This window comes from Barbatula barbatula (genome assembly GCF_947034865.1).
Source record: "Barbatula barbatula genome assembly, chromosome: 14".
In the NCBI taxonomy this organism is placed as follows: Eukaryota; Metazoa; Chordata; class Actinopteri; order Cypriniformes; family Nemacheilidae; genus Barbatula; species Barbatula barbatula.
The window spans coordinates 4,301,833-4,321,589 of record NC_136777.1 but is presented as its reverse complement, the minus strand read 5'-3'; the positions used below and the strand labels follow the sequence as shown (position 1 = coordinate 4,321,589).

Genomic DNA, 19,757 nt, shown 5'->3' with positions numbered 1-19,757 from the left:
ACTCAAAGAAATGCAATATAAAAAATTTTAAGATTTGAAAAACAATGTTTGTCATGTCAAGGAAAAAAATATTTTTATATAATGTATTTAATATGAATCAGTCGCACCACAAGCATGGCCAATGGCCAATTTATAAATAAAAAAACACTAAAATCACTTATTTAAAATACTAAACTGCATAATGATAATGTGCTCATTGTTGCGACCCCACTCAAACTGGGACTATCCAATGAGAAGAGATAGTGAACCAAGACATCGACATGTACCTGTCAACTCAACCTGTAAACAGATGTATAGTCTACAATAAGAAATGCTCTTTTGCCAGATGGTGTGTTTCTTCTGTCCCTTTTGTAGTCCCTAAATTAAATACAAACATGTCACACTGCTGGAAATGAGGAACTAATTCTATTTCCTGTAGATTTGTAAATATAGCACTGTCAATTTACCCCCTCAAGACAGGTGTGGAGCACATTATGTTGTTATGAAACGCACCCATATCACCTGTTATGGTGAGGACTAAAATAATAAACCATATGAAACATTCCGGGCCTGGATTTTAATAGGCCAACATTCAAACCATGCTACAAAAACGATATAGACAACAATGAACAAAAAGCTACTGTGTATATGACCACAAGTAAAGAATGTTTTGGTCATATCAGAAAAATTGTGCTTAATAAACTTGCTTGGTACAATTTTATTGATTTTATTTACTGTATATAACCTTGAAGGTGTCCGCAATATACCATGGACGAACGATCAATAAACTTTTGACATCACCTGAATGACCCGTACAGTAGCTATCTGCAGCACTTAACCTTAAATTTACCACCAACCGAACAGAACAGAACAAAAAAGACAAAAATAATATTATAATATCTCAAGAATCACTCGAATAGGATTGAGATGGGCACAACAGCAGAGAAAACCAAAGCTTATAAAATCAGATTTGTTTGGAAGCGGTCCCTCTGTCGGGGGAAAACGGGGGATAATTCTCACCGCTCACAGGTCATTTTTGCAGCATCGTGATTAAATCAGTGGAAATGAATGTGGTCATCCTCTCTTTGGGAATCAGCATCTTTGGGCTGCAGATTTAAAAGGGAGAGAAACCCTCCAGGGCTGAACGCCAGCGCGCCAGCCAGACTTTTAAATCACATCGCTGAGTCTGGCAGCAAAGCGCCCGCGACGGCCCACGGTCAAACGGACAGATCAAAGAGCCGTGATATACGTTCATTTGCATATGCAAATATTATATTCGCATTAAAAAGTCAGCAGGCCTATAATTTTCATTGCAACGTCATGCCGACTGCAAATTGAGCTTTATATACGGCCTGGACGTCTGCATTAGTCGGTGAAAAATGAAGGACGTTAAGCCAGACGGCGAGTGAAGGTTTGATGTCCCAAACTACTGAAGCACAGTAACCTGTTCAGACTTGGGAGGTCAGGAACCTCGTTGAGCAGAGCGGGGCTCAATCAAGCATAGCGCACACTTTCTCACCTCATAACGCTGAGGGTGATAAAGGCTTCTGGAAACAGCACCTTCAAGCGGGACAAAGAAACATCAAGAAGTCTATAAACATGTCACATCGGAAAACCCTTTCACACTGAAAACACGGATGAGGTCATAATGAGGTCAAGGTGAAGCACTTTGATTGGTGGATTCAGTTGACGGCAGACGGTGAAAATACAGTGACAAAAGACTGTAGAAGAAGAAGAAGCAAGGGGATGCTTGAATCGAACCTTTCAGTAAACAAAAAGGATTTTCCAAACAACAAAACATCTCAGACAATTTCCCTGAATAAGCGTTTCACACCAAACATCCTAAACTAACAAACTAAAACTTTTGTGACTTTATGCAAAAACGCAGTCGCACTTCATAAAAACCTATTAAATTGTTTTTACGAGTCGGCCATCCAAGCGTCGGACAGGTAAGTTAGCATCGACCGCCCTGACCATATGGAACTTCGGAGGCTTATTAACAAGCTGGGGGTCCTGTTTGTACGTGCTTAGGTTGAATATTAATTTCCCAGCAGCGCTGCAAAGGGTGGTGTTGGCCAAAAGCAAGCGAGCGCTGGAGGTTTGAAGTGCTTGCTTTAGAGTTTAGCTGAAGTGCAGCTGGCCGTGGCGTTGATATTATGAGTTTACATCTCGGCCAGTTGTTTGAATTAAGAGCGGGTGCGCTGAAAGCGCAGTGATAAATTAACCTGCCCTCCCCTGGACAACGCTACCGCTGCATAAGGCGCCCATCACTTAGATTCCATTAGGCTAATCATGCATAATAATAACACATAGCCTGGCATGATAAATCGCCTATAACTTTGGAAACCTGAGGAAGATTGGATTGGTGGGGTTCGAGGGGTGGGGGAGTGGTTTTGTTTCTTTGACGAGTATCTACAGATTAAAACAAAAGTAGTAAAGTTGTTGGGATTACCAATTGTGGTAACACTTTACAATAAGATATCATTCATTTACACAAGTTAACTACATTCATTTACACAAACTAACAATAAAGTTGTGTTGATTGTGTAAATAAATTAAAGGGACAACACAAGATTGAGTTAAAAGTAACACCAAATATGTTGTGTTTAACCAGAGACAGAGATGTGACCGATTGTGTTGTGTAAACTGATTGTGTCGCTATTAAAAAACAACAAAAACAAACACAAAAGTATTGAAATGTAAAACACAGCTACCTGTTCCCGCTTTGTAAACACGGAACAATGATCAGCTCCAATACATTAATGCTGATTCCATACTGCCAACGTTTGACTTACAGCAGAAGGCTGGATCTACACTGTTAGACTTAACTAAAATCCACAAAGCGCACACCTCTTTGCATTTTAGCATTTAGCATTAACTTGCTTTTGATATCCCCAGATGAGAGACAATACGAGCGAGAGAGAGAGAGAGAAAGCCTTAGTCAGTGAACCCTGGGCTGCCATGGTTTTTGACTGGGAATCTTTGATGGGTTCTAAGCCTCTGCACCACAACAGAGAAGATGAAAAACAACAGCGTTGGATAAGACTTTCTCTCTCTGTGAGCCACTCTGCACATTTCTGACACCAGAAGGTCACAGAAAAGAGCATGACTAGCCTCAGAACTCCCCAATAATTACTTTATATAAATAAAAGACTTTAAACCGGCCCTGTGTTCTCCAGCACTGCACACCAAAGCCTCCGTAAGGTACAGTCACAATTCAGAGAAACACAGATTTACTGCTGCAATTTTGTAACCAAGATTGTTAAGGGATATGTGGTACTGCTTTTACAGTATTTAACATGACGGTAAGTATCTAACCATTTTTCAACACGCTTTTGCTTGCAAAACCCTGTTCTCTTTCTCCAGTCCGTGATATCGGGGCACCGGAGAAGCTCAAAGCTTGGTTACCCATGATGAAAAATGGATGGCATTAACAAATATTACAGTACAATCAATTTATCTTACGCGAATAAAACAGCTACAGTATGCTGAAAAAATCAGAATGCGGGCATTTATTAATGGCCTTGAGGCTCAGAAATATAAATAGGAGTGAGATAACAGGGCATATACATCACGCCGGCATCTCAGGCACATGTCGGTGAGAAATGACAGGGTGTCATTTTGAGCAATTGTAGGCCAAAAGAAAGAATCGCAAAACATTTCTAGTGTTGAGAGGCCGCTTCATCACGCAGGATGACTACAATCAAAGACAGTTTCCATACAGACAAAGATGTGAGTTGGTCGCCACTAACCCAATATTACAGGTGTGTCAGGAGGTATGTTTACAGTATGTTGGCATCCCGGACCTATATCTTAAGATTCAAAACGTTTCGCAATATCCAAATGACGCATCTGTTCATTGAAATGAAGCGGCAAACCTTCAAATTATTCGTAAAGAGGGTATTTACTTCCAATAAGGAACAGAAGCTAAATAATAATACGTTCAAAAAGATGATGGATAATATGACATACTAAATTATTTCTTAACAAACAAAACAAAGTTTCAATGTTATAAAAACCTTATTCAATATTATAAATAAACCCCGTTGAATGAAATAAAACGTAATAAAACCCCCCAAACCATTTTAATAATATAAATAATTCAATGGTAAAATACTTTCTGCTTAGGTCAACAGCACTGACAGACCGAGGGTGGACATAAACGTCACGGTAACATCTAGAAGCTCTTTCCTACGCCACTGCTGAGAACCCCTGTGAGCGAATGCAAATCGATGGGGCACAAGTAACCACCCACCATTCCCAATTCTCTGTTGGCTACTCACCGTGTATGTGATCACTGCCAGCATGCCAATCAAGGTGAGCGAGCTGATGGAGAACGACAGGGCGGCCAGGCCTTCTGCAAGAAAGACAGGGGGGAAATTTATTTATGACATGGGCCAAATGCAGAGCTCTGTTAAGTTTTGGTCATGCGCCAGATATTCAGAACACTTCTCGCCCCCAGGGAAATTTCTCAATGCACCTCATCTCCTCTCCTGCTATCATTTCTCTAAACTTTCTCATACTGTGACATAGTTACCGAAAGGTCAGAGAAGATTTTACCCTCCACATTGTTTGGTCACAATGACGCGGCAGATATAAGGACGTTGAATAGCTCTAGACCGGTGAAACTTTCAATACTAATTCGATACCACATGAGTAACCCTTATGCTATTAAACATTCGTTAACATAAACTTAGTGAACATGTCTTCCAGTTATCAATCAAGAAAACAGAAATAAAAACAAGAGAACGACAGGAAAATGAAGTACATAGTGCTTGGAGTTTAAGTTAAAGTTGCACTCTGAGCATTTTTGTTCGTTTTTTAGTTAGAAATTACTTGTCTGTATAATAAATATACATCATATATATATATATATATATATATATATATATAAAACAATTTAAGGCAGCTTTTTAAAACTTGAGTCAATTCAATATTGGCTTTACAAGTCACTTGAATTTAAATTACAGTATATTACACTGATATAGAAAATAGTTGAAAATAACCAATACATACATTATCCACTTATAAAGATAAGCAATTATTTGTGTAAGTGATATCTGGCGATACAGATTATGAAGATTAAATAAATATTTATTAATTTTCTGAATGTTATTAATTCACATAATGACTTTTAATATTGAGAATTAAACTGGTGATGTTTCTAAACATTTTCTATATACAGAACACAAATTCATTGCATTATTTCTGTCCTCTTTAGATTGACAGGATATTTCGGCCCTGATCATCAGCCGTTTTTAAATTATCGGCAGATCTTTAAATATAAACTATTTCAACTTCAGTTTTTAAGAAATGCAACTATACATTTTTTTTGTCAGTTTAATATATTTTAAATGTAAGTTTCTTGTAAAGGTAATTTGATTGAACTTTTAGATGTTATCATTTTTACTCATTTCTGAACTACAGTTTCTAAGTATAACATTTAAGTATACAAGTACTGGAATTTTGACATCCCCAGTGCTGCGTTTTGGGAGTAACTGGTGTTTATAATACACATTAGCGTGAGACAAAGAGTGAAATAGACGGAAAGAAAACGGCAAATGGGTGCAACATGAGGGCACATTGCCAGCTGTCAAATCTGGGGCCAGCAGAGGCAGATTTACAGAAAGTGACCGCCACCACACTCCCTGTTAGGATTCATATTGTGCAAGACAGTCGAATGCACAAAAACTCCCATGGTTCTTCTCTCCTCTGGTTCTAAGCTGTGCAGACAAGCCGGCAGCACTGTACCCAGAATGCCCCCTTGTCCCCACCTCACTCAATGCGAGCCACTGTTCTGTTTACTCTCCACAGGAGCTGCCTTACAACACTCAACTACTCCTTTCCGTTTTGTTGAACGACACAAATTCTGAAAACAGTTTGCAACACCACCCACCATGTTCCACACACAAAAAGCCCCAAGATACTTAAAGCGAGGAGAAGAAACGAAGATGATTATGCTCCCGTGTGCTAATGCAGCAAACGTAGAAGAATTTAAAAAAGAAAAACGGCTTTGATGTCTGATAGCTGAAATGTGCATTTACATCTGAATAGGTGCTTCCTTTTGTGATCTTACTGCTTTTGTAAAGCGGCGAAGGCGCCGGGCCGGAGACAATGGCTTTCGTGTTCGGTACGGAAGGCAGCTCTGTTTATGAACTCCTCACAATGCGGGAAGACCTGAGTTTTCCGTCGCTTCCCCGGAAGACTTTCTTGGGGATTGGACAGAGAATATATTGTTTATTATCTGCGGCGGCTCCACAGCTGCTCCGGTGGCTGATTCCTCTGCATGAGGAGAGAGCCGAGGCCCTTATCTCAGCGGGCACCGAGCACCTCGGGCTTATGTGCACGGAGGAGACCATCGACACCGAGAAGTGTTTATTAAAGAGCTCTTAGCCGTGATATGCGCCACACAAATCTGCTATGATATCCTCATGAAAACCAGCACGCTTGCAGGATTCTGCATTTCTGAGACAGAAATAAAAACATAGTCAACCAATTCATAATAAATATCGTAATGCAAAAGTGTGAGAGATTTCTGGTTAATGAAATGAATTACTTATGTAGTATTTTTGGTCTTGTTTCCAGTAAAAATTAATTTTTTAAACACCTTTAAAGCAAGATACATTTTTTTCTGCTTGACTATCATTGGCAGATACTTTTGATTTAGTTTTAAGCTTAAATTCACACATTTGTTTTTATTGATTCTCCAAAAAAGATGACGTAAAGGGCTAGTTAACACACAATTTTAAGTCGTCATTTACTCACTTACTACTACTATGGTAGTCAACGGTGTCCCCCAACTGAAAATTGCCAACATTTCATAGAAAGTAGTTGAAAGGGTAAATATAGCTTCATTTCCCTTTGATCCATTTTTTGCAACACACTCATACTCATAAAATCCATCGGCAGTGGTGCATTTTGTTAATCTTAATATCTTTGATATAAAAGCATCTTCCAAATGCATACATTTATTTTTTACATCCATCAATATAGGCCAATACTGTGTGTAAAATGATCACAATATTGTTCGAAGCAGATGACACAGCAGGTCTCTCCGTCACACTGTGTGGCTTTAGGTTCAATCTCAAACACTGCTCTTGGTAAAACTCAATGCTGGGCTCAGTGGGGAAGGCAAATCAGTGAACAAGAGCTGTCTGAGTGGATTCTGGGTCTGGGTCTCCGCTGCATAATTAAGTGGAGAGTTTTTCCAGAGCCTCTGTCTGCGATAACATCACATCTCCAGCTGTCTACCCATCCGCATGCTCCCTCGCTCCTGCTTAAACCTTACTTATAATAGGAAACCAGGAATTGCATCTACATTTTTGTTTCAAAAGGAAAACAGTCATGGAATCATGTCATATCTACAGCATCAGTAACAAACCGTCAGATCTTCAGGACGACACTGCTAGTGTAGTCTCTCTACCTGGTCTCTATCTTAGGTCAAGATGTTTCTTCAGCAGCTGTGCTTTCTAAGGGACACTGTGACCATGCTTATCTCGCGCACTTGGTCTGGTCATTAATTATTCCTGGAGAGTGGTGACAAGGAGCTGGGCACCGCAACCATCCAGCGAGGAGATGATGAGGCATTTGCATGTGAACCTCAAACTGAAGAAGATCACGATGAAGTCAATTTTACCTTTTTATTTGCTTGATTTCTATTCATTATTCCGGAACTTTTGGGAAGGGGGCAGCGCTAAGACCCCCTCCGAGGAATCAGGCACCGTCTTACAAAGCCACAGGCTATTATTGGATTTGCTTGGTGGCTTTATTCCTGCTTGCTCGAGGTTTCCACAAAAGAGCGAAAAAGTCACAACCCTGCCTAACAAGGAAACGTCTCCGGAGAGCACCGAACCAAGTTGTTGACGAAACAAGTTCAAAACAAAACTGTGTCAAAATTGTCACGTCCTGTGACGTGACCTTCAAATGATCCTTTAGAATATGATAAGAAGAGGACAGAAGGGCCCGTTATGAACGCTGTCAGAAAAACTCTCGGCCATGGGGTGACGTGAGGGGTGACTCTGAACAGCTTCATTTTCCTTTGCTCAATTAGTTTCCTATATGGAGCACTGAAGTGGGAGGAGACAAAAAAGAAACATGGGAAATTAGAAAAGGGATGATCCCTCAGAACGTTCGCCTCCGGGAGTCTGCAATGCATGAGAGCAGAATACGAAAAAGAGGTAGATGTTAACGGCCATACGGAATCACAGATATAAATACAGGTGCACGCATAGGTCTGCCACCTCTGCTTCAGCTTGAATCCCTGATTGACACATCAAAAGCGAGCTAGGACTTGATTTTTTTTCAGACGGCAAATTTAGGCAGCACAATAAGGTCTGTTGACATTGACAAGGCTAAATGTCAACGCTGCCAACCCTTCACATCACCTCCGCTCGCGGCGAGGCAGCATCCGTCGCTCTCTAAACAGCACCTGTCGCTTTATCGTTCGGCCCCGGAATGCTTCAACAAACCTCTTTTTGCGAGTGTCAGTAAAACTACAATTTCATTTAAAGTGGTCACTATGGTACTTACGACTGCTGCCCAGCTCCTGGAACAGATATTGGACCTTCTCCCACTCACTGGTGGAGTTCAGGTTGGGGGGAGGCGCCAGAGGAACAAATGCCCTGAAACAGAAGTTCATTTGTACATCAATTAAAGGTTTAGAAGCAAAACACATCAGTCAATTGACAATAATTTCCCACACTTTTATGAAACCTTTTAGGGCCACCTTTATCTTGTGACTTAACATAAACAGATTTGTCAGTAATACCACGCATTTAAGATATGAAACTTTTTGCAGTGGAAAGTTACCTTGTGCACCTTTAACTTAAAGATGAAGTGCTGTTTATTTCCCAGTTTATGTGAAACCATATGACCACATTAACAGGTCAACAAAAGTTGTTTACATCAAAACGATCTGTATTCAGTTTTTGCCCACGGCTGACGGTACGTGTACTTTGCGTTGAACTATCCGTGTACGGATATCGCAACACGGTTCATGCGATGTATCGCCGCAAGCTTTGAGAGCAACTGAGGGTACCTGAGTAAATATCTGCAACACTTAGAAAACTCAGTCATCTCCTATGAGGTGAACATCAATCACAGACAGTACGAGGTTACATAAGCAGACACCAGAGGCTACAGCTGTTCTGAAAAGGAATCCCATGTTTTAAACAGAAGGTTCAGTTTTAGTCTTTATCAACTCAATATTTTATATGGAAAGCAATTATATTATGTATGCCTGGCTGTTGCTCATTCCTAAATAATGGCAATCAAAACAAACTAGGTTATTTTGGAAACATGCGTCGAAATAGGCAGTAGCATAGCTCGAGAGCTTGAGAGCGTCATTTAAAGAAAATGCGGCCAAATTACTGAAAAGGTGACAATTAAAAAAACACAGGTCACAATATCTCATTCCCATATTTTGACCAACTCAAAAAAGTGCAGCACAAATTAGCGCAGGGTTTAAGACATGCTTTTTATGTGCGTTTGGGTGGTATCCCTTTAAGCCAAAATTAGAAATCAATTCTTCATTACAATGACAAAATATCAAACCAAGTGGCAATAAGTTGAATGAATTATTTTAATATATTTGGAGATGCCACTTAATTTCATATTTTGTTAGCTAATGCAGTATGTGTGGCTTAAGTGCCCAAATACTTGTTAGTGTCACTGTCAGCACAGTTTGCGAAGCGAAATTAAAGCATAGATTCATAAAAAAGTCCCACAAACAAAACCGATGCAGTCTACCGTCTTTATGTCAAGTCAGTGCACTTTCAAACCAATGGTGCCAATGAAGTGCACTTGAGAGATGGCCCGTTTGAATTGGGTCCACTGGCACCGAATGAAAAGACAGAGGCTGAGACGGGTCAACTTTCCATTTACAAGGTCCGTCCTAAACACAGACCAATCAAAACAGGCAAACTAAAGGGGCAAGTCTGTGTGCGAATGAACAGTCAAAAACATGAGCTTCTGTGTCCCTGACTCCAGGAAAAAAAGAAGATGGAAAAGGCCATTATGCCACATCAAGAACTCAGAGACACAATATCCCCTAGTAAAACAGTGCACGGGTTCAAAATGGTAAAATGGAGCCCAAATTGGTTCTGTCCGGAGTAGATTTGGTCTATGATGTGTCTTCTTTCTATTCTCTGATCCAAGTATCCCATCCCACTGGATCCCACTTGAGACATGGTGCAGTCACACTACATTGATAAAGCTATCCTGTTCTAGAAGAAAAATATTTAATGGATAAGAGCCCATTAAATGATATAACCTGGTGTTTATGCTGTACTTACAAACTCAAGAAAAGAGTATAAATGGGACAAAGCCACAACGTGTATTAGTGCACATTGAGAAGCATGATGTTGGTTATTTTTGGGTACACAAGCTTAAGAAAACATCTTGATGGAACCTACGGCAGGTTTAGATGTGCTCGATTATTTGAGATAATTGTTTCAAGGACCACCCGGTGGACTTTTAATTTGATGGATCTTGCAAATAATGAATGAGATAGTCGGCCACATTGGTTTATGTGTTGTGCAATAGCTCTCTAAGCCATTAATTTCAATGTGATGCCTACCGCAGTCATTACTCTAATGTTTGGGCCTTCAAAAACATTCCCTGTGAGCATGATATTGTTTTACAAACACAAAGCATAAATTCAGTGATGCAATTAGAAGAAAAAAAAAACATGATGTCGCCGGTAGACCATTTCTTCCTAACTACCAAGAAATCCCCCTGAAAATCATATCACGAGGTGCCCCCTGTAGAGATATCACTCTTTTAAACGCATAAACTCTGTTAGTTTCCTAATTATAGAGTTGTTTTCTCCTAAAAAACTGCTTTGACAAAGACAAACAAAGAACAGAGAAAACACAGGTCACGATCAATGCTGTATCAAGCTATTTTCTCTTTACAACATTGCAACAGCCCACACTTGCTGTACACTTGATGGAGGTTAAAGATGCCGATTGAACGATATAATAAAGCCCACATTGATCGGTCCACACACACAAAAGGTGCTGCAGAAATGCACTTACCCTATCAAAAGCAGCGCTGAACATACGATCACAAATCCCATTGTGTACTTCAGTGCGTTTTTCACTTGCTGTAAAAAGACAACAAAAGAATGTTTATCAAACGTATATTTGTGAAGACACATTTGTAAAAACAACATGATTCATGTGGCCAGGCCAAAGGTTTTCAGATGCCGTGTCATTTCAGATTTGCAGCACTGAAGTAGTCTGGAGGAACAAACTGTCTCACAGTGTGGCTGTGCTCCAAAAGCTGCTTAGCTTTATATTTACTACACTGTCAGCTCTATAGGCATCATCTTAAAGGAGTCATATGACACAGCAAAAATGAATAATATCGTTTGTTTTAGATGTACCTCAATGTGTATACACGATTTAAGGTTAAAAAACGCTGTATTTTCAAACATACCGTGAATGAATGTATATCCTCTTTGCCCCGGCTCTCTGAAACCCGCATATCTGGGTATTTTTTCGCTTTTAGATAGAATGCATCTTTTGTTCTGACACTTAACGTTTTACAATTTTATGTGTCTTATACATGTATGGGCAACTTATAACAAACCAAAGACACAGAAAAACACGTATTCGCGCCATATGACCACATAAACTGAAATGCAACCACATAAATGACTATTATTAAACTTAAACATACTATCTGACAATTATTGGATACGATACTAAATTAAGATTTTTTGATCTGTACAACACATTTTGGGAAATTAAAATTAGAGATTTTATTTCCAAAACAAAGGATTAAACACAACATTCACTGTGTAATCGAACCATATGTATGTCAATTGACCCTACGCAAGCAGTTCGATTGACAGGCGATCTGACCAATCATAACACCGATATCATGTGCCCCCGTGACTGATGTAGTAGAGCATCGGTGAGTATTATATTTGCTTTTTAATTGTAATAATAAACATAGAGATTTATACCCAGCTTTAATGGACGGTTACACTATAAAGATAAACGATAACCAAGTCATGACTTGAATAAAGGAGAATAGCCGAGTTCACAAAACAATACATAGTGAAGCTTTCGGGAAGTGGTGTTTTAAGGCTGATATAATATTATACATTTCTTACACAGTACAAGTACAGTTTAATGAGAGCTGGCAAGATATGCTTTGCGTCCCTGTGATGAGCGTACCTTCAGCTTTCAGAGAGCAGCATTTGCAATGACATTTTAAAGGCAAGATGTGTGTCATTTTTCCAGAGATTCTTCACTATTTCCCCAGAGAGTGCACACATTTACACTGGGAGCACATGGCTGATACCTTAAGCTTGTCGGACATAGCAATTTTAGTTGTATTTTAGCTTTTTTTTATTATACATTTTTGTGTCTTAAACCTATTTCAGGTTATGTCTGATGCAAAATTGAAACTATTTGTTTAGTTTCAAGTCCAAGTCCAGTGACATATGTGTGCTGAGTTTGTCAAACAACAGAAAAGTGTGTTATTAACCAAGCAGCTACATTTGAATATATAGTTAACACTGCATATAGGAATTGATGGTCTGTCTGATATTTGACCTGTGTTTTGACTTGCATAACCTTATGTTTTGCTTTAGTCAATATGTTTAATGTAAAGCTGCTTTGAAACAATGGAAATTGTAAAAAGCGCTATACAAATAAAGTTGACCTAACTTAAACAGACCTCATATCATAAAACAATTGCCATAGCACTACGCTACATATATTAAAATTGTTTGTATTGCAACATATGCCATGTCATACAGTATGCTTACAACTCTTACAGTCGTTGCAATGCATTGTGGGAAAGCCTCTTCTGCGAAGGACACACATGATACACTAAGAACTCATCCAAAATAATATACCTCAGAACACGCGGCCTACATTTCCAAACTGGCTTTCTATCGGAGGCATGTCTAAAAATGCACACCTCACTCAACTGCGGAAGAAAGCAATTTGTACCCCTCACTTCTGACGGTTTGAAGAGGAGTAGGAGGAAAAGGTTCGGAAAGACAGGTGCCTTTTTTTAGATCGAAACCCATTCTAGAAGATGGAGAAAGTGCCTCAGCATGTAATCTGCACATCACTGTGGTGTCCTAAGAGACAAATATTTGACATTTGAAGAGAGCAGCGTTATAAAGCGGAGACTGGGCCTTTTGTCATTTTGTCGCCCCGCTGCAGTCGAACCTCTTGCAGATGGAGTCTGGGTTGTTATAAATGAACTGCCACAACTGTAATCAGGCAAATATCACTTAGCAACGTCTCACGGGCATTTCTGTTGATATGATTAATATGAACTTTTCTGAATGTAGACAGCAAGCCTCGCTTTACATACTACTATAGATTGTTTTATGCACTTAGCCTGACCTGCCCCATATAAAGGATGAAAAGGCGATCTGTGTCAGAGCACACGGGTGTACTAGATAGATGGTTTACCAAGCACTTGTTGCTGTTGTCTTCGTCTTTTTCTTCATAGTAGAAGTACACAAAGGGGATCCAGAGGAAGACACAGAACAGGATGATGGAATACAGAGCTGTGAAAGAGAAAGGAGACATTCAATGAGACAGTAAGAAAAAAGTATGTGTTTTAAACTTCTTTTTAACTTTTAAACAAAATCAAACCCCAGGAGTGACATAAAGTCATCCAACAGCAATGTGAAAGACACATGAAAACTGTGATAAAAATCAAGGTTATCACATAAGAAATATTTTGGAACTATTGCTAAATAAATTTACAAATTTTACTGTTGTAAAAGGGAATGTGAACTTGTTTTATTTCCAGTATTTGAGGTCTGAAAAACACAGAGCGTCTTTTCTGTTATTTTGACCTGTTTCTCCAGTTTTCAATATCTGTAAATAAATACAAATAGAAGCCATATTTTTATTTAAAACTTAAGAGAAATACTGTTAGTCGTTCACGGAAGGAAAAAATGATCCTTTTACCTAAACACGTACCGATAAATAGTACATTAAAAAAATAGTGCTATACGAGCTTCACAAAAGATCCAAAGTTGTCGACATTCAAGCTTTACGATATGATAAGATAAAACAGGATAACAGAAATAAACACAAATCATGTGTCAAATCAGTGTCTGTCAAAACAACAGCAAAGAAAACAAGAAGAACTCCAATATTATCAGCCCTCAGCCCCAATGCAAGGATGAGCTAAAATAATCAAGTTAAAGGTCCAAAGATCGCTGTTATTATAATTTATGTACACTTTATGTAACAGACTGTGACAGCCAGAGAAATACTTTTTCGTGATTCTTCGATTTCCTTTCATGCAATGAATTGAAATTGTCAGCTTGTCCTGTTTGAGTCCTCACGCAGATCACACACTTCAGTGACCCAATGAATCGCATCCACGCTGTCATCCTCATTTCTAATGTAGGTTACAAGTTTATTCCACTGATTCTATGAATAATACAATCCTTGTTTAGTTTGAAGAATGTGTTATTGCAAAGCCGATGTTTGTCATGTATAAAGTGGAATAAGAAAGAATGGAAACAGGCCTGTAATCACACGTACCGGCATCACATTACAATGCTTCACAATGACCACAGACACAATGCAGAACCCAAAAATACATCCGTCATCCGGACAAAAAGCTAATTTCCGTTAACATGTATACACGCTTTGTACACATCAGTCACTTGAAATCTGATTGTAAGCGAGAGATATTTGAAAACGAGGGAAGAATGCGTTTCAGCAAAACAAAAATGTCTTTTAACAGCAGGTGAGGAAGAAAGCAGAACAGCCGCAACACTTCAAAATTAAACATAATGGGATGGAAACGGTTATTGTTATTGTTTCACGAGCCCTGTGGCGAACAGAGGATGATTTCGCCAGCTGTTCATGCGCTTTTCCAAACGTTATCTTTCGACTGCTGCACTTTTTCTGGATTACCGGTGAGGGATTCGGTCATATGGCTGGTACGAGTTCGTTCGGGGCTCAGGGCTCCTCATGAAGATAAACTCCACGCTCTCACAAAATCTCTGTAGTTTACCTTGAGGCGCCTGGGGACTCACTCGTTGCGTTATTTCTCATCGCAGTGTCTTGTGCATAAAGCATTTCTCGTGGTTATAATGATAATGTGTGTAAGCCTATCAGGGTAAATAACATGACATCAAACTATACACCACAGACCCTAAATACATTTTCTAAAGTTAGGTAAATGTAAAACAAGCAATTTAAATAAAATGTAAAGGTTTCTTAAACCAAAACATAATTTACAATAAATACAGCCTCACCACCTCAATAGACCTCACGCGCCTCCCCACAGCAAGTACTCACAGATCAGGAAACCAGCTTGATCTCATCTACACCCGTAACTGCACCACAGATAACATTAAAGTCACACCTCTTCACATTTCTGACCACTTAATCACTTTCAAGATGCTCCTTCCTAAATGCACTACTCCAACACCACCACCTGTTTATTTTAGAAGGAACCTTTGCTCTCTCTCCCATAGCACACTCTCTGCTAAAGTGACATCCCCTCCAACTTTGCATCTCTAGATGTTGACACTGTCACCGACACCTTATGCTCAACACTTGCATTCTGTCTAGATAACCTTTGTACTCTGTCCTCCAGACCAGCTTGCGCCAGCCCCTCCGGACCTTGGTTGTCTGACATCCTCTGTGAACAACAGAGTACACTCAGGGATGCAGTAAGGACATTTTCAGCACCTCAGACCTTGGTACACACGACCCTTTCTTCAAACATTGAACTTTCCTCTTTCGCCTCACTGACTGAAACTGAAATCACCAGATTTTTGTCCAGCCATCCCACCACCTGTCCCCTCGACCCAATCCCCTACCGGCCATATCATGCACACTCACACCAGCACTCACACACATCACAACACCTCCCTGCTCACCGGCACTTTTCCATCCACATTCAAACACACCCAGGTCACGCCCCTACTTAAGAAACCAACATTGGACCCCTACTACCGACAGTTACAGACCTGTCTGTCTCCTCCCATTTATTGCGAAAACTCTTGAAAGGGCAGTTTTCAACAGAGTGTCTTCCTTCCTATCCCAGAATAAACTACTGGACGACAAGCAGTCCGGCTTCAAAACACTCCACTAAGACTGCACTGCTATCGGTCACAGAAGCACTGCAGCTAGCAAAGCCGGAATCTTAATCCTCAGTCCTGGGTTCAACACTGTCAATCACCAGATACAGTTAGCAACCCTGTCATCTCTAGGAATCTCAGGCACTCCTCTCCATTGGTTCAAATCCTACCTCTCCGGCAGAGCCTTCAGGGTGTCACAGAGGGCCTCGCTGTCGACTGCTTGCCACATGATCACTGGGGTCCACCAGGGATCGGAGCTTGGACCACTCCATCTACACAACATCCTTGGGACCATATGGCCACACGGCTTCTCCTATCACTGTTATGCTGACGACAACCAGAGTTGAATCTCATTTCACCCAGACAATACCACTGTAGCAGCACGCTTTATAACCTGCCTAGAAGACTTCTCAGCTTGGATGAAAGAGCCTCAAGACACAACTACTCGTATTTCCGGCACACCCCACGGTGCAACACGATATCACCATCCAACTTGGCAATACCACAATCAGTCCTTCCAAAACCGCCAGGAACCTCGGAGTCATATTTGATGACCAGCAGCCCTTCAATTTTCAAATTGCAAAGACAAAGTTAGAAAAGACTACTGCAATGCTCTCCTTGCTGGTCTTCCTGCAAAGGCTATCAAACCACTCATGATGGTTCAGAATGCAGCAGCACACCTCGTCTTCCAACAGCCCAAAAGCTCTCATGTGACACCCATTTTCAACTCTCTCCACTGGCTGCCAGTTGAAGGCCGTATCAGATTCAAGTCACTAATGCTCGCCTACAGGACTATTACTGGATCTGCACAGGCATACTTTCACACCATACTACATTCCTAGACCCATCAAGAAACCTGCGTTTAGCAAACGAGCGGAGTCTTGTATTGCCTTTTCAAAGGGGCAGTAAATCGCTTTCCCGCTCATTCTCCTTCACAACTCCTTCCTGGTGGAACATTCTTCCTAACTCAATCCGGTCAACCACATCTCTCGCAACATTAAAAAAGCTTCTGTGCATACTTGACAGACAAATGAAAAAACAGGTATTGTTCTTGTTGTTTGTGTGCTAAATGTACATTTCAAACTACCATTCTCCACCAACTCACCAAGATTGTTTTACTACTGTACCTATGTAAATTACTTGGTTATAATGGCACAGGGTATTTATCAAGGCGGGTCGATCTGCTGAATATCCGATAAGCTTTGTCATGTGATCGTTAACATGCTCAGAATCACAGCAATTTCTATATGACCTACTATAGCAGCTTTTCTACCACTTTAAAAGCTGACCCAAATACAGTACTTCCTCTCTTCCTTCCTACAGCATGCATGCTAAATGCCTCCATTGTGTTTGTTTGGCAGATCCCGAGCAAGCGAAACCGCTTCTAACATGTGGTACAATAGCACTGCCAGGCCTTATGAATCCAAGTGAAGGTGGTGAGGAGCAGAAGCTTAAAGGGGCTGTGAAGCTATTTTAGATTGGAAGGGGTTCTCTTCAGCAAATGGATGACTCTGAAGACTGGACCACTGAACCCCATGCATCACCACCACATCTGGCTGTAATGCATTTTTTCTAGCTGATTCATTAACAGCAACACAATTATTCAAATTATACAAACAGTGGATGCTTCGGTATACCGTCGCCTATTATAAATTCAATGCCATTCAAAGCAGAGATCTGTCGTTTTCTTTTAACACATTAAATCACACCCATTAATCCCAAAGACTCAAGTGAAATGAAGACAAATGCAGCAAGCAAAGAATTTAAATTCAATTTGTCCTCGTTCACAAATCAAATTCGGCATCTTTGTTAATTTCCTGGTACCTGTGGTGCATTATGGTACCGCGGGTGTAGCAGTTAAATACGAGACATGCTGCGGAAAACCAGGGCAAGTAAATGTTAAACCTGAACGTCAATGTTGCAATGACAGCAATTACGCCTCCTGGTGAGATGATGGCTGCTTTGGTTCATTGTATTGTTTTACAAAGGCTGCAGGAAACATTCGTCTTGAATTAAACTTCACGTTTGAGTGTAAATGCTTTCGCCCTAACGCGGGCAGCATGCAGCGTTAAATTTCAGCTGTATAATGTAGAGTGATAACCGTAGAAAAAAGACAATCAGACCACGAGCGGGTGAGAAAAAAAACATGAATCATACACAAATGAAGTTATTGGATTACATCTGCAGAATGTATTTCCATTTGCTCCAAATGAGGTCATTAGCGCATGTCAGAAAAAGGCAAAAAAAGGATCAAATGGGCACGAGATAATGCAGAAAAGTGTTCCCTTTCAGCCCGCAATTCAGTCTAATAACAGCGACCCGTTTTCCAGCAGGCACGCACACTCTCAAACTCATCTAATGCTAGTGGCACACATTGGATACACGGCTCCTTATCCCCAGTCTGTGAGCTCATGGAACCTATCCAATGGCTAATATTAATCATAACAACATGAATATTAACACGGTGAGGGAATAGGCTGCACTGCATTACTGCAGATCATCCATTTCAATCTAACCAGATCTAATGGGAAAAGCACCTGACTGGGGAGAAAAGTTTAGCATATTAATCCCCATGACAAAAAGAATAGGGAACTAAATAATTAAACGCACAACCTCGAGCCCTCCACTAAGTTTTGCCTCCTTTTATAGCACGGCCGGCAATCCCCCGCCATACCAGGTGTGGGGAAAAGAATGTGGATGAATCTACTAAAGTACAGCGAGGCACCCAGATTAAGCCCGTAAAAACCTGGGACTGCAGACTTATCTCGCGGGTATCGTTATTTTGATGGTTATATGTTTAAAAGGGTTGTGAAGTGTTACTGCGTTCCTGCATGTTATTGGGAAGCTAAATTTGCAAGTGTACCTTCAGGGGAAAGTTGGTTTGTTTAATTTGCTCAGCCTTTTACAAGTCTAATTAACTGTAAACAATTTGAAATATTGTCCTTTCGCTAAATTAAAGGTGTTGTGTGTCAATTCTGTGCTGCCAAAGAAAATCGCAAAAAACTGTTTCACTTGTGGAATAGCAGAAATTTGATAGAACCGCATAGACCACGTATTTTTGTATGCAAACCCCGGAAGCGCGTTTTAGGACTTCTGGCTCTATTGCCCAAAAGTCTATGGCCTTTTTGAAAGGCTCTTCGGTAATCGCCTGAAATAAGGTCGGTGGTTAACATAACGTCTGAAAATACACCATTTATAACCCCGTTTGTGATTTTTTTGAAGCTTTATTGTGTCTTAAAACAGTGGTCGCTAACAAATTGCTTAAAGCGACTACTTCCTTTGGCGGGGACGTTAGATGTCATCGCGCATATAAATCTCACAAGTAATGCAACATGGGCACAAATCTCTAAAAACGTTGATTGGAATTAATTCACAGAGTAATTATTTACCAGGGTTTTTAAATAAAGTTTGAAAGACTCGTCGGAGGCTTGGTGGTGGTGATGTTGATATCGAGCGACCGCAGTGTAATCTGTTAATAGCCTCAGGATAGCTTTTTACTCCTGCTGATTGTTTTTCGGCTTCAAAAGTAACAAATGTTGTTTTAATTTGTAAAGACTATCTTGATAAACAAAACATGTATCATAAACCTTGGTTAATCACAGATCTTTATTTTTTAGCTCTTGTCACCTGATAAATGAATAGGCCTAAATATGATATGAACAAACGGTGTGAACCCACTGCAACACATGCT

At 40.2% G+C, this 19,757-nt stretch overlaps 1 protein-coding gene across 1 annotated transcript in view; it reads right to left on the bottom strand.

The window, feature by feature from the left end:
- The window catches only part of lmbrd1 (LMBR1 domain containing 1), a 65,909-nt gene that overhangs the window by 30,205 nt on the left and 15,947 nt on the right, over window positions 1-19,757 (bottom strand). The window contains exons 4-7 of the mRNA XM_079473242.1: window positions 13,422-13,519; window positions 11,016-11,083; window positions 8,509-8,600; window positions 4,263-4,336 (exon numbers count right to left, since the gene is read on the bottom strand). Coding sequence (XP_079329368.1) covers window positions 4,263-4,336; window positions 8,509-8,600; window positions 11,016-11,083; window positions 13,422-13,519 — 332 coding nt within the window. The remainder of the gene's footprint in view (window positions 1-4,262; window positions 4,337-8,508; window positions 8,601-11,015; window positions 11,084-13,421; window positions 13,520-19,757) is intronic.